The 13909-nt window shown below is 43.7% G+C and overlaps 1 protein-coding gene across 1 annotated transcript in view; it reads left to right on the top strand.

Annotated features, from left to right (window-relative positions):
• Window positions 1-13909, top strand: part of NEMF (nuclear export mediator factor) — a 486031-nt gene that overhangs the window by 314804 nt on the left and 157318 nt on the right. The window contains exon 20 of the mRNA XM_086937289.1: window positions 10994-11051. Coding sequence (XP_086793415.1) covers window positions 10994-11051 — 58 coding nt within the window. The remainder of the gene's footprint in view (window positions 1-10993; window positions 11052-13909) is intronic.

The raw sequence follows: 13909 nt of genomic DNA, 5'->3' as shown, positions 1-13909 counted from the left end.
CACAGTAGACAACGCACAATGCCCAAACTTCACCTCCAGGTTCCCACACCCTCTATCCAAAGGTAATGCCCTATGGATGAATTGATTCAGAAAAGGGGGTGGTGATGAACAGAGTGTCTGAATTAAGCAGACCACTCTTACCCAGTCCAAAGATCAGGGCTTGATCCATCACCGTTATTTAGCTCACTGCACCATCCCAGCTCAGAACCTGGCTATATGCAAATCAGTCTGTCCCTGGCCCAGTGCATCATGGGAACAGGGCAGACTAAACTACCAAGCCAATTCTTCACCAGAAAGGAGACAAGCTTCCGGGGACCGGTTTCTGGCATTTCAGCCGTTGTCGGCCCGGCTTGCTTGAATCCTGATGGTGCAGTGAGCAAGGGACTCATGTCTGAGTATACCCTGCCACACCTATAGAGGCCAAAAACGATTCAGAAAAGGGGGTGGTGATGAACAGAGTTTCTGAAGTAAGCCCCCTTTTCTGAATCATTTTGTCCACCATAAGCGTGGAAGGGTATACTCAGATGTGAGTCCCTTGCTCATTGCACCATCAGGATTCAAGCAAGCCGGGCCGACGACGGCTGAAATGCCAGAAACCGGTCCCCGGAAGCTTGTTTCCTTCCCAGTATAAGAATTGGCTTGGTAGTTTGGTTTGCCCTGTTCCCATCATGCACTGGGACAGGAACAGACTAATTTGCATGTAGCCAGGTTCTGAGCTTGGATGGTGCAGTGAGCTAAAAAACGATGATGGATCAAGCCCTGATCTTTGGACTGGGTAAGAGTGGTCTGCTTAATTCAGACACTCTGTTCATCACCACTCCCTTTTCTGAATCATTTTGTCCACCATAAGCGTGGAAGGGTATACTCAGATGTGAGTCCCTTGCTCATTGCACCATCAGGATTCAAGCAAGCCGGGCCGACGACGGCTGAAATGCCAGAAACCGGTCCCCGAAAGCTTGTTTCCTTCCCAGTATAAGAATTGGCTTGGTAGTTTGGTTTGCCCTGTTCCCATCATGCACTGGGACAGGAACAGACTAATTTGCATGTAGCCAGGTTCTGAGCTGGGATGGTGCAGTGAGCTAAAAACGGTGATGGATCAAGCCCTGATCTTTGGACTGGGTAAGAGTGGTCTGCTTAATTCAGACACCCTGTTCATCACCACCCCCTTTTCTGAATCATTTGGTCCACCATAAGCGTGGAAGGGTATACTCAGATGTGAGTCCCATGCTCATTGCACCATCAGGATTCAAGCAAGCCGGGCCGACGACGGCTGAAATGCCAGAAACCGGTCCTCGGAAGCTTGTTTCCTTCCCAGTGTAAGAATTGGCTTGGTAGTTTGGTTTGCCCTGTTCCCATCATGCACTGGGACAGGAACAGACTAATTTGCATGTAGCCAGGTTCTGAGCTGGGATGGTGCAGTGAGCTAAAAAACGGTGATGGATCAAGCCCTGATCTTTGGACTGGGTAAGAGTGGTCTGCTTAATTCACACACTCTGTTCATCACCACCCCCTTTTCTGAATCCATGGATGAATTGGTCAGGAATATTTGCCTTAAGCTTTTCTGCCTCTCCCACTCCTTCTGTTTCGAAAACTTAGGCGAACATCACTCACACTGATCTTGATAGCTCCTGCATGGGCCCATCGACCATGGTACATCACCCTGTTAGAGTTGTTAGTAGTTCCACATCAAAAGCTGCATCTCACCTCCAGTCTTCTCACTGAGAACCACTGAGAAATCAATCATCCTAATCCCAAGGAGCTCAACTTAGCGATTTGGCTCCTGAAGTCATAGAGTTTGGATACTTACATTTTCCACCAGACTGTATGACTAGTCTGAGACAAGCTAGAAAACCTACAACCAGAGCTTGCTATGCAGCAAAATGGAAATTATTTGTTGTCTACTGTAACTACAACAAAATTATTCCTCTAGATTCTTCTGTTCAGAATATTATCTGTTACCTTCTGCACCTACAGCAATATGGACTAGCTTACACATCTATTCGATTGCACCTTGCAGCAGTAACTGCGTATTTGCAAAACTGACAGCATTTGTCTTTGTTTAAAGTGCCTGTCATTAAAGCCTTTATGGAGGGCTTAAAGAGAATAATACCACCAAGAATACCACCAACACCGATGTGTTGTACATACAGGACTTATATGTCCACCCTTTGAAACACTACACAAGTGTCCTTTATAGTTTCTCTCATGGAAGGGTTGTCTTCCTCATTGCAATCACTTCATTATGGAGAGTTGTAAGCTACTGGCCTTAACCTTAGAAGAACCCTTCTTTCAACTCCATGAAGATAGGGTAGTTCGTCGCTCAAATCCCAGATTCCTTCCCAAAGTAGTTTCTGCTTTCCATCTTAACCAATCAATTGATTTACCTGTGTTTTTTCCTCAACCTGATTCAGTAGCAGAACGGGCTCTTCACACACTTGACGTCAGAAAAGCTGTATTGTATTATATCGAAGGGACAAATGATTTTCATAAAACAAAGCAACTGTTTGTTTAATTAATACCACCTCACAAAGGCAATCCTATTTCTAAATCTTGCATTTCAAGTTGGATTGTTAAGCGCATTCAAACTTGCTACGCAAAAGCTAAATGAACTTTATCTATACCCCCTAGAGCGCATTCTACTCGCAAAATAGGGGCATCTATGGCCTTTTTAGGTAACATTCCTGTAGTTCACATTTGTAAGGCAGCAACATGGTCTACACCACACACATTTACCAAACACTATTGTGTAGATGTATTAGCAAGTCAACAAGCCAATGTAGGGCAAGCAGTGCTAAAGACAATTTTTAAGACAACTGCAACATCTACTGGTTAGCCTTCTTTGGGTGAATACTGCTATATAGTCAATTCAAAGCATGTGTATCTACAGCACACATGCCTCGAATGGATTATGTTACACACCTAGTAAGCATCAGTAATTGGCATGTCAAGCTGTAGATCCGCATGCGCCCTCCCACCTCCCCGGGCACTGTAGTTGTTGCAGTTCTCATTATTTACATTATCTACGCATGGACATCTCTTTACTACACTCACTTACTCTAGTCTCATCTTCTTGCTGAAAAACAATCGAACAGTGGAGTCGATGCACATACGCACTATCACCAAAAGGAGGAGTCACCTTACCTCGTGACTGGAAAGACATCCAGACCAAACATTAGATGGCAGGAGTATGCAGAGCATGTGAATCTACAGCTCTACATGCTAAGAAAAGATGCCTACTGGGTAAGTAATATAATCCTTCTAACACACGCCATCCCAGAGGACTTCAGGGCTTCACTGGCCCAAAACGATCCAAGACAGAAAGGTATGTGTTGCATTCTGGCCTGAACATCAACAACTCTTTAGGCCATGCTTTTGGCACCAGTGTAGTACTTAGAAAGTGCGCATGGATGTGATTAACCAGATTTTCTGGGGACATGCAATGGATCAAGAATATTCTGAGAAATGACTGAGTCGGCCTTCGAGTGATTCAAAGATAGTTGCTCCACAGCTCGTCTTTAAGGTTATTTTCCCTGACCAGACAATTCCATTAGTGAAATGAAATGTAATGAATTGTATTTATATAGCGCACTTCTACCCTCAGGCCTCGTAGCGCTGTATTCATACCGCAGAGGAACCCTTCCTGGCTTTCCATGTGAAGTGTCCACTCCTGGGCACCCCCAAGGTGAAGCCAGGCATCCCCTGCGCTGCTGGGGCCGACGTGGAGATTAAACAAGCTATTGCCCAGAGTCGCAGCGTGCGACCCATGATTAGAATAGGCACTGAGGCGAGAATATCAGGTCCAAGGAGTTTTTGAGCTCGAGACCCGCCGAGGCGGGAATGGAACACTGGTCCCGGGCCAGAGCTCCGCATCAAGGTCTGCCGCTTCTAACCATTGAGCCACACTTCTCCACATTAGTAACATAGAAAGCATAGGAAATGTTGCAAAGGCTTGGCTTAGCAGAAGTTTCAAGTTCCCAAAGTGTTCAGATTTTTCCTTCCATGCCCACAATCAGCCAGTGGGGCCAGACTGATAGGTTTAACAAATTGATCAAAGGGGCGTTGCCTTGCCTTTTATTTCTCCTCTACCTCTTATTTCCTCAACACCAGAGAACTTTTCGGAAGACCACGTATCTATCTTCATGTAAGAATTTAATAGCCTTCTGCCCAAAGGTGCCATTTACCGGAAAGGATGATGGTGCTATTTGCTCTAATCCTCATGCCAAGGAAGGATATAGGCCTCAGGCCTATACTGGACCTCAAACTGTTAAATGGCTTTCAGAAGGACAGATTTAAAATGCTGAAAAGGCTCAAATTATCTCTGCTCTGGATCCAGGGAAAAGGGTGGCGTAATTGGTCTTACAGGGCTAGTATTTTCATATACCTGTCATGCAGTCACACAGATACTACCTGCAGCTTACAATGGAGTTGGAACAATTCCAAATTTCCCTCCTGAGTTTCAGCCTTACTTCACCCCTTGGGTGTTCATGAAAGAGAAGGCTATGGTCGCAGCTCATCTTCATAGGTCGGGATACCTATATTTTGATACACCCGTGAGTGTCAGCTCAAGGCAGGCTCATTGCTGTTAGTAACACAGTACCTCAGGACAACTGCCAGGCTTTTGATCTTCAGGTTTCCCTTCATTGGATCTATTCTGGACATAGTGACATTCAAGGCTTTTCCATCCGAGCCTGGGACATTCAGAATATGATCCTAATATTTCAGGCTCTAGACTGATTCTTGGTGAGGATCGTTCTGAGACTTCTTGGGCTCCTGGACTCGTGTATTGTCATAGGTCCCTATGCCAGATGGCACATGTGGATCCTGCAAAGGACACTAAGGTCTCAAAGGCCCCAGCACCCGGGTTACTTCTCTGACTCTGACCAGATCTTGCAAGAGGCTGTTCATGACAACATGTGGTGGCAGATCAGTGACAACCTGACAATTGTAAGGCCATTTTCCCTTACCCTCCTGGATTTCATAGTTGTAACAGATGCATTGTTACTGGGTTGAGGAGGCCTGCTGGAGAAGAGATCAGGAGCCTGTGTTCTCCACTGAACATCCTGCTCCACATCAGTCTTTTGGAACTTTTGGCTTCCGCCTGGTCCTAAAAGCCGTCCTGTTAACCATTGAGAGATGGCTGGGGCAAGTCCTAATTGAGAACACAACCACCATGTGGTACTACCATAAGCAGGGCAGGGTAGGACCCTGAATCCTGTGCCAAGTGGCTCTATATCTTTGGAGGGGGATGGATCAGCAAATGATCTTTTTGGTAGCCAACTTCCTACTGGGGTCCCAGAATGGCATAGCAGATGAACCATGCAGCGGTGACACAGGGCATCTTTGATCAGTGGGGCATGCCCTGTCTAGATCTGTACACTACTGCTGAGAATGTGCAGCGTCAAAGCTTCTACGCACTGAACTTTCCTCTAAAAATGTCTTTTAGGACAGATTTTCTGTATGCATTTCTGCCACTACCTCTCCTGCCTCAAGTTTTGAAGAAAGTCAGGACAGAGTAGGCCCAAATCATCTTGATAGTTTTGGACTCCGCCAGAAGATTGTGGTACATAGAGCTCCTCAACCTGAGCATGTATGCTCCTATCCGGCTACTTATTCAGGAGGATCAGCTGTCTCAGCAACAGAGTAGGGTCCTTCAGCCAAATCCCCACAATCTACATCTCCATGCGTGAAGAATGAACATGGCTGTTGAATTCTTCTGACTTGCCGCCTAAAGCAATAAATATCATTCTTGCAGCAAGATGTCCATCCATGCACTGAGAAATGTTTGTGGCCTAATGTTAAAGTCCATCATTCGACCCTCTGCAGGCCATACTACTTCACGTATTGTTGTTCATGTTGCCACTGGTCCAGCACAGTCTTGAAGTGGGCACAGGTAAGGGTTACTTGTCGGTTCTTTCGACATTTTTATATTTGCGCCATCAACCCTCTCTTTAATTCACCAGTAGTTATGTGCTATCTGAAATGTCTGATGCTTATTTTCCCTCCAAAGACATTCATCATGCCTCAGATGAACCTAAATCTAGTCTTGATGTTCCTTCTGTGTGCTCCACTTGATCTTATGCACAGTTGCTTTTTATGGCTTATAACAGTCAAGATAACTATCACTTCTGCGTGCCACCTGTGTGAACTGCAAGGTGGTCTCTGCGCAACCTCCATACACCTCTTTCTTCCAAGACAAATTCGTGCTTAGAATTCAGGCTTGCTTCCTGCCTGCGGTGATATCCCCCTTCCCTATTGGTCTATTATCCTGCTGATATTATTCTGTCCAACTCACACCTCTAAAGAGGAGACAAGGCTCCATTGGCATGATCTCAAGAAAGCTTTGAGTTTCTACATTAATAGTGCGGGATACCATCATATGGGTAGTCAGCTCTTCATAGGTTCAGTGGGACCAAGAAAGGCATGATGGTGCAAAAGAGGACTACGTCGAGGAGGATAGTTGTCTGCATTAAAATCTGTGAAAACGTTGTGCCAATATACTTTCTTAAAATTGCTTCCATCTTTCCAATCCAATGATTTCTACAATCAAAAACTACTTGACCCACTTCAACAAATAATCTAAGAAAAACCACCATATTTTTTAAACACGGCTAAACATGATTTTAGGGCTTTTGGATCGACAGTGCTTTATTACGACGTACCATAATTTTTTAGGCAGATTGTCTCTTAATACTATGGCAGAGGGAGACCTTTCGTATATTGTAATATGTATTGAACATTTTGGCACTATGGGTGAGGCAAAGATTAGGCCTTTACTTAAATTAGTCAAATTAGATATAATCACTGGTACGTTGGCAGTACAGTAAGTTAAAATACCATCACCTAATCTCAAGTGACTAATAGTTGTCGAGAATGTTTGCTCAAGGAGTTTCCATACATGTGTGTGTACAAAACAGCATGGGCGTTGTTGGTCAGGTTAGCCATTTATATTTAGTTTTGGATTTCATGTTTTAAATCACCTTGGTGCCCCATGACTGAAATACAATAAAAAGCATCATGGCAGCCATTAAGGTGTCAAATTAGATCTATGGCAGTCTTATAGCTTGCAATTCTATCCATAATAACAACCCCAGGACCACAATGCACATGTAAAATCCAAGATACATATCCATTTGAGAAGGCAACCTCATTGTGTCTAGGTTAATGATGTTACACCTTTTGTAGGTATATGCAGAAGTTAAGTTACATAACTACTATGGGTGTCAGCCCACGATGAGTCTGAATTTGCACGTAAAGTCCAGCACGTTCACATCCTTTATTGCGTGAATGCCGGCACCTCCAGGTGATAACTATTCACAAAAAAGAAAACAATCTATGAGGAACATATTTCACTTTGAGAATGACGATGTTCGACAGAGGAGAAGCAGACAGCAGTCCCTGGGATCGTTGCATGACCCACTCAGTGCTCCCTCGCATCATTCATTTCCTAAAAAATTACAGCCCCTGTCATTCAGGGAACTGGAGCTCGGCTCCTAGACGCCGTTTGCCATTTGTGCGCTATATAAATGTTTAAATCAAATCAATCCAATCAATTTCTACATATGGTGGTCTGGAATTCTGTCCCTCACAGACCTCCATCTGCAGTAATTCAGAAGAATTCGCCTACAGAATCTTGCTTCGTTAATATTAATGGGACAGGGATTCTACAAATCCTTTCAAGTCTTTTATTTTTGTGCTGCGACAGTTTAACATATCTATATCACTGCAAAATTATTCTAAAAATTGTTCTTGGATTGCACCGCAAATGCTGTGCTAAAAATTGTGTCTCCAATGCGATCTGAAAATCGACTCTGTGATGTGCTCCATTGTTTTCTCATAATTTGCCTGAAGCAGATCCGGGCCATCTCTGGTTACTATTATTCCCAGGTATTTTACTTCATTGGGGTACCTCTCTGGGGTAGTCAAGAGAATAGGTGCGTGTAGCGGCAGTGAGCGGGAACATCTGGGACTTTTCCCAGTTGATTTTGACTCCCAATAACTCTCCAAAGGCAATACACTCCCTCAAGATTGGGTTGAGGCTAACCTGGGGTTCTCGCACGTACAATGTGATGTCATCAGCGTACAGTAAAATCAACACGTGTCTAGAGGGATATTTGAGGGCCCATTCCCGGTGATGCTGTCTAAGTTTGGCCGCCAATTGCTCGATGGCCAAGGCGAATAACAACGGCGATAGCGGGCACCCCTGATGTGTGCCCCTAGTGGTGGCAAAACAGGGCGAGTTGGCGCCGTTTATTATTACTCTTGCATCCAGCTGGAGCCGTATCCAGGACAGAAAGCTATATGGCATTCCCATCCTCTGTAGTATTCCGAACAGGTAGTTCCATTCCACCACAGCTGCCTCAAGATCCAGGGCTGTATCTTGCGTCACCGCGAACAGGGTTCTAAGGTTGTGGGAGGTGCCGCGGCCTGGCATGAAGCCCGCCTGATCAGGCAAAACTAGCACCGTCATGAGGAGACTCAGCCGGTTTGCAATTATTTTTGCTAATATTTTCGCATCGCAGTTGATTATAGAGAGCGTTATGAGTCGCATTTGTCTGCTGGCTTTCCAAGTTTAAGGATGGAAATTATGGAGGCCTCTCTCATAGTGGGCTGTAGCTCACCTAGCTTAAACCCCTCTTCATATACCTGTTTAAGTATTGAGGCAAGATGTTCCTTTATATGCTTTGTAAAAATCGGCTGGTATGCCATCGGGTCCAGGAGCTTTGCCAGAACGGAGCTGCATAATTGCACCGCAAATGTAGTCTATTTCAAATTCGGAATCATATAAGGATATTTATTTATTTATTTATTTATTTATGTTCTTGTATAGCGCCTGAATAGACCCCCGAAGGGGTATCTCCGCGCTTTTGCCTGTTGAAGGAAACATAAATTGTGCAGGTTCGTGCTCGGAAATGACTGAGTGGGAGGTGTGTATTTTAACTATTAGTAAAAAGATGGGTTTTAAGAGTTTTTCGGAAAGACAAGTGGTTGGTGATTTGTTTTAGTGCCTGGGGGAGAGAGTTCCAGAGAACAGGACCAGAGTGTGCCAGGGCACGGCCTCCCTGTCTAGATTTTTTTATTCTGGGTACCTGTAATAGATGTGAGTTGCTGGAACGTAGTGAGCGCCCAGGGACATAGGGTTGGAAAGCTTTTGTTTGGTATTTAGGCCCTGTGCCTATCAGACATTTATGGATGGAGCACATGATTTTGAATTTAGTGCGTTGGCGCACTGGAAGCCAGTGTAGTTCAGCGAGTAGAGGGCGGAAGGGAGTTCTGGGTGGAGCATTGAGAACTAACCTTGCCGCCGTATTTTGGACTACTTGCAGTTTGTTAAATTGGCCTTCGTTAGTTGATAAAAGAAGGCCATTGCAGTAGTCCAATCTGCTGATAACTAATGCCTGGACTAAGGTCTTTCTGTGTGTGTCTGGTAGGTATGGGAACACCCTTCTCAAAAGTCCAATGGCCCTGAAACATGTACCGGCAACTTGGTTGACATGGTCTTTAAATGTAAGGGCTTGGTCGAATAGCACTCCCAAGTTTTTCACGGTCTGTTTCGGGATGGGAACAGGTCCAAGTTCTAGAGGCCACCACTCATCAGACCACAATTTCACTGCATCCCCGAACAGTAGTACTTCTGTTTTGCCAACATTACATTGAAGGCAGTTCTTGGCCATCCACTCTGATACTGCCCTCATTCCATCTGCAAAAGATTTTTTTAGGGCAGGTGTGAGGGTTTTGAAGGGAAACAGAAGTTGGGTGTCATCAGCGTATGACACCGGGGTGAACCCAAAGGACCTCACTAAGTCGGCCAGGGGGGCCACATACACATTAAATAATGTGGGGCTTAGGCATGAGCCCTGTGGCACTCCCCTGGTGAGCTCCCTGGAGATGGATTTATGGGAGCCCAGCCTGACTTCTTGAGAGCGGCCAGAGAGGAAACTCTCCATCCAGGACAGAGCTACACCCCCCAATCCTACATCCCTCAGACGACCGAGAAGCACTTCGTGAGACACCGTATCAAAGGCAGCGGATAGATCCAACAGCACCAGAATCATAGACCCCCCATCATCCAGTGTCATCCTGATGTTATTGGTCACTGCTAGGAGGGCTGATTCGGTGCTGTGGGTTGGCCTGAACACAGATTGTGAATGGTCCAGGCCATCCGTTGCCTCGATGTGATTTGATAGGTGTGTGTTCACGTGCTTCTCGGTCATCTTACCTATGTGTGGTTTAGATTCTATAGTAACATCTGAATCTGGAAATGTTAAATATATAAACTAAATGTACGATTCTTTTGACATATATGATGTGGTAAGATATGCGAGGGATAAACTGTGGAACTTTGATAATACTTTCTATGCTTTTGATTGTTTTAAATACCAGCAACTCTGAGGAAGAAACTTTGCTGTTTGTTGAGGGAATAGAGAATGTGTACTTTTTTTAATAATGACAAAAAAGCTAAGGAATCCTGTAATCGATAAATATCAAAATTTATTTTGAGATACTTAATAACCTACTCATAGATATGGAATATGCTTAGGTGAATAAATCACACCAATGGACTTACTTTCATTAATTATTCTAATTAAATTAAGAGAGACATTGCTGTAATAAACATATGGACCAATAGTAAATTAAAAACCTGTTATTTGAGAAGTAATTAGACCTCTCCTTCATTGTATCAATGAAGAAAAATGTAGCACAACAATTAAAAGCTTTTGGCAGGAGGGTAAAGATGAATTATTTTAAAGTTTGCCCTGAATGTAAGAACCGTGGGCTCAGGTGTGATGTTAAGTGATAAAGAGCTTTAGGCAATAAATATATTTCTGTAAATTACCGGTGTTTTTCTTTTCAGGTAATTGTTCAAACATACAAGCTTTGTTAAAGTGTTCAATAGCTTTTTTATGAGCTATTGTTTTCAAGTTAATTATGTATCCATATTTGTCTTACGCTTTCTCACCGGGGGCAACGTGTTTTTATTCGTTTGCATTTCTAGGTCTCAAAAACAGCACCAACTGGTGAATATTTGACAACGGGAAGTTTCATGATTCGAGGTGAGAGCTGAATTGTGCAGACCATTATTCTCTGCTCTATTCCATATCAAGTGGATTGTCTGCCAGAAGTAGGCAGACATATTATTTCTAATACATAACATATACTTAGAGTTGGCTTTGGCCCAGCTTCTTGCATATGATTGGATAGATTGGTTGCCTATCTCAATTGTCTGCTTTTTGGCTTTCCTCCTTGTTCTTGTGTTAGTCCTGCCTACGAGCATTTCAGTCCTACTATATTCTCATTGGATACGTTGTGTAAGCCGACTGTATACTTGAGGAATTCTTTGTTTACTTTTATTTATTGTGAGCACTCCATGAAAGGAGTGCATGTGTCTCTTCCCCTTTGTTATTCTTTTCCTCTTTACCTCCATGACCCAACCTTTGTTTTCGCTTCGCCATCTCCACCATGCTTCCTGCCTCGCCCTCCATTGTATATATATTTTTATTTTAATTATTTTACAAGGGACCGGCAGCTGCTAGATGCTGCCAAGGTAGCTCACCACATGCACATTTCTTTCTGGGTTTCCACCACTGCCCCAGCTCTACTGCCTTGCTCCCCTGCCTCACTCCCCATCTCGCTCCTTGTGTTATGTATGTATTTTTTTATTGTTATTATTTGATATGAGCCTCACAGTGCTAAGTGCAAAGTGCTGCCTGGCTGCTCACTTATTTTTCATTTTAATGTACCATTCTGACATGGCCATCCTCCATATTACAACTGTAATTTAAAAATGGCCACCATGGTTCATGACAATGCATGAGCGTTCTTCAGTGGCTATCTTGGAATGGGTTTTATTTAATAGAAAACCCATTTCAAAATTGCCTGCCATACGTACGTATGCATCTTGCTGCATGTGCCCTTGTGCATTTGGCATCAAGCCTTGGTTGAAGCCATTCGCTCAACATTTTTGAACCAAGACATATTAGCTTTGCCAGTGCTTGGTAGAAATTCTGCTGGTATGAAAACTATCATGATCCGATACTGTGCATTGGCCAGTTGATTCAACAGCAAGAGGTCTTATGGAGGCATATCCTTAGAATATTTGTATACATAATTTAAAGATCACCATAAAACATAATCTTCTAAAAATATTTTGAAGCCAAAGTATAATTGCCATATGATAGCCTCCAAACAGCCTTGCTTCAATGCAAAATGTAGAAAACCTGTGGAATATGTGATGACCTTTAAATTCGACATTGTCTTTTTTATTGCACATTCTATTAATTTCAATATGTGTAGCATAATGTTGGGTGCCTCTTCTATGCAGTATTATTCACATTGTCTTCAAATGTGCTGTGTACCTGATGAAATTCATTAAAGTAAATCAAGAGACATGAAATGGAGCACACATACGCTGTCACAGCTATCCTTTTGCCCTCTATCACAGAATGGGCATAGATAAAAACATAGTGGTCATTGAGGAAGCTAGGCCCACTGTACCCTACCCTGTAGCTCTCTGTCTATTCAGGGACTCTATATATCATGTAGCTGAATGTAACCTGCTTCTCACAGGTCAGACGCCATTGATTTTACAACTGTTGGCTCTTTTTCTTCAAGGCGGTGTGTGTTTGTGCCCAGAAAGATAAGAAAGTGAATACATCAGCAGTTATTGACATGCTCTCTGCTGGCAAATTAAAACTTCTGTGCTCGATGACGATCAAGTATAAAATGTAGTTTTAAAAGTGATGAGAGGAAGCAGGGTTGAGGAAAAGAAAATGGTAATGGGACCCTTAGCTGAGATGGAGGGGTTGAGGCCAGGTGTATATTTGGTGCTAACTAATGTTAGATTAGTAGAAAGGACTACTAACAAAAAGGAGCGGAGTGCAAAGAGATAGGACAGATATATGCCAGTCTGGAACATAACAGACAAGAAAAGGCAACTGATCAGCAGCTGTTAAGCAGTTTTTTTGGATGCTGAGGGTTTCCTGGTTCTGCAGGCGAACCAATGTTACTGAATATTCAGTTTTAATTTGCTAACTCTGTCAATAAAATATCATTAAGGGATTGACTGGCAATTAATTCTGCCTTGAGACCCCCAAAGATTGCATCCATCCTAAATACTGCCATTGTGTCATGGCACGTGTAAACAAAGTGAAGGAGGTGGTTCTCCTTGTTCTTGTGAGAGGGACAGAAACATCAGGGATAATGGGAGAGTCCCTTCCAGGTCTGTGAAGTAACTCGTACTGGCATTCTGCTATGATGGCCTACCGGACTTATCCTGTCCCTACACTGTCTAGGAGACTGTTTCAGTGCAGCACACACATCTAGTCTGTAATTTGTGTTTTCACTTGAGACCACAACAAAAGCGCTTGCGCAGCCTGTAACGCTCTCATTCAAGTGAGAATTAAGCACTGATGCAATAGAAGGTGGGTGAATTACTTGACGAAGCAACTCCAGTGCTCTACTGTGTTGCTACCTGTACCAGGTGCCATAGCCATCAAGGTAGCACACTCTGATGAGATCTTTGGGTGAGAGAGGAGACATGTCAGAGAGGCATTTCTGGTAGCACAGAAGTCATGGAAGAGTGAAGTTCAGTCTCGCCACTCCGTCTCGACAGAAGAATCTCTATGGTATTGCAGGAAACCCTAATCTAGGACCAAGACTGCTCCTCAAGTTTCCAGTATTGGCATCAAAAAGTGTCCAGATCCCTTATGGCCTAAAGTACATAGGGCAACACCTGGTACCAGCACCAAAGATTTTGCACCAAGGATTCTCTTTCTAGGGAACCACTTTCAAAAAATGATTGACAGTCTGCACTTCCCACTTATGTTAAAACTTGTAGCAACGAAAAGAGCTCTTGATGCTAAATAAGCCCTTAAGTCAGCATCCAGAGGCTCTAGATCAAGAGGTCACCCAG

This window comes from Lissotriton vulgaris, chromosome 9 (genome assembly GCF_964263255.1).
Source record: "Lissotriton vulgaris chromosome 9, aLisVul1.2, whole genome shotgun sequence".
Taxonomy (NCBI): Eukaryota; Metazoa; Chordata; class Amphibia; order Caudata; family Salamandridae; genus Lissotriton; species Lissotriton vulgaris.
The sequence above is the reverse complement of the archived record's forward strand: the minus strand, read 5'-3'. Positions and strand labels throughout refer to the sequence as shown.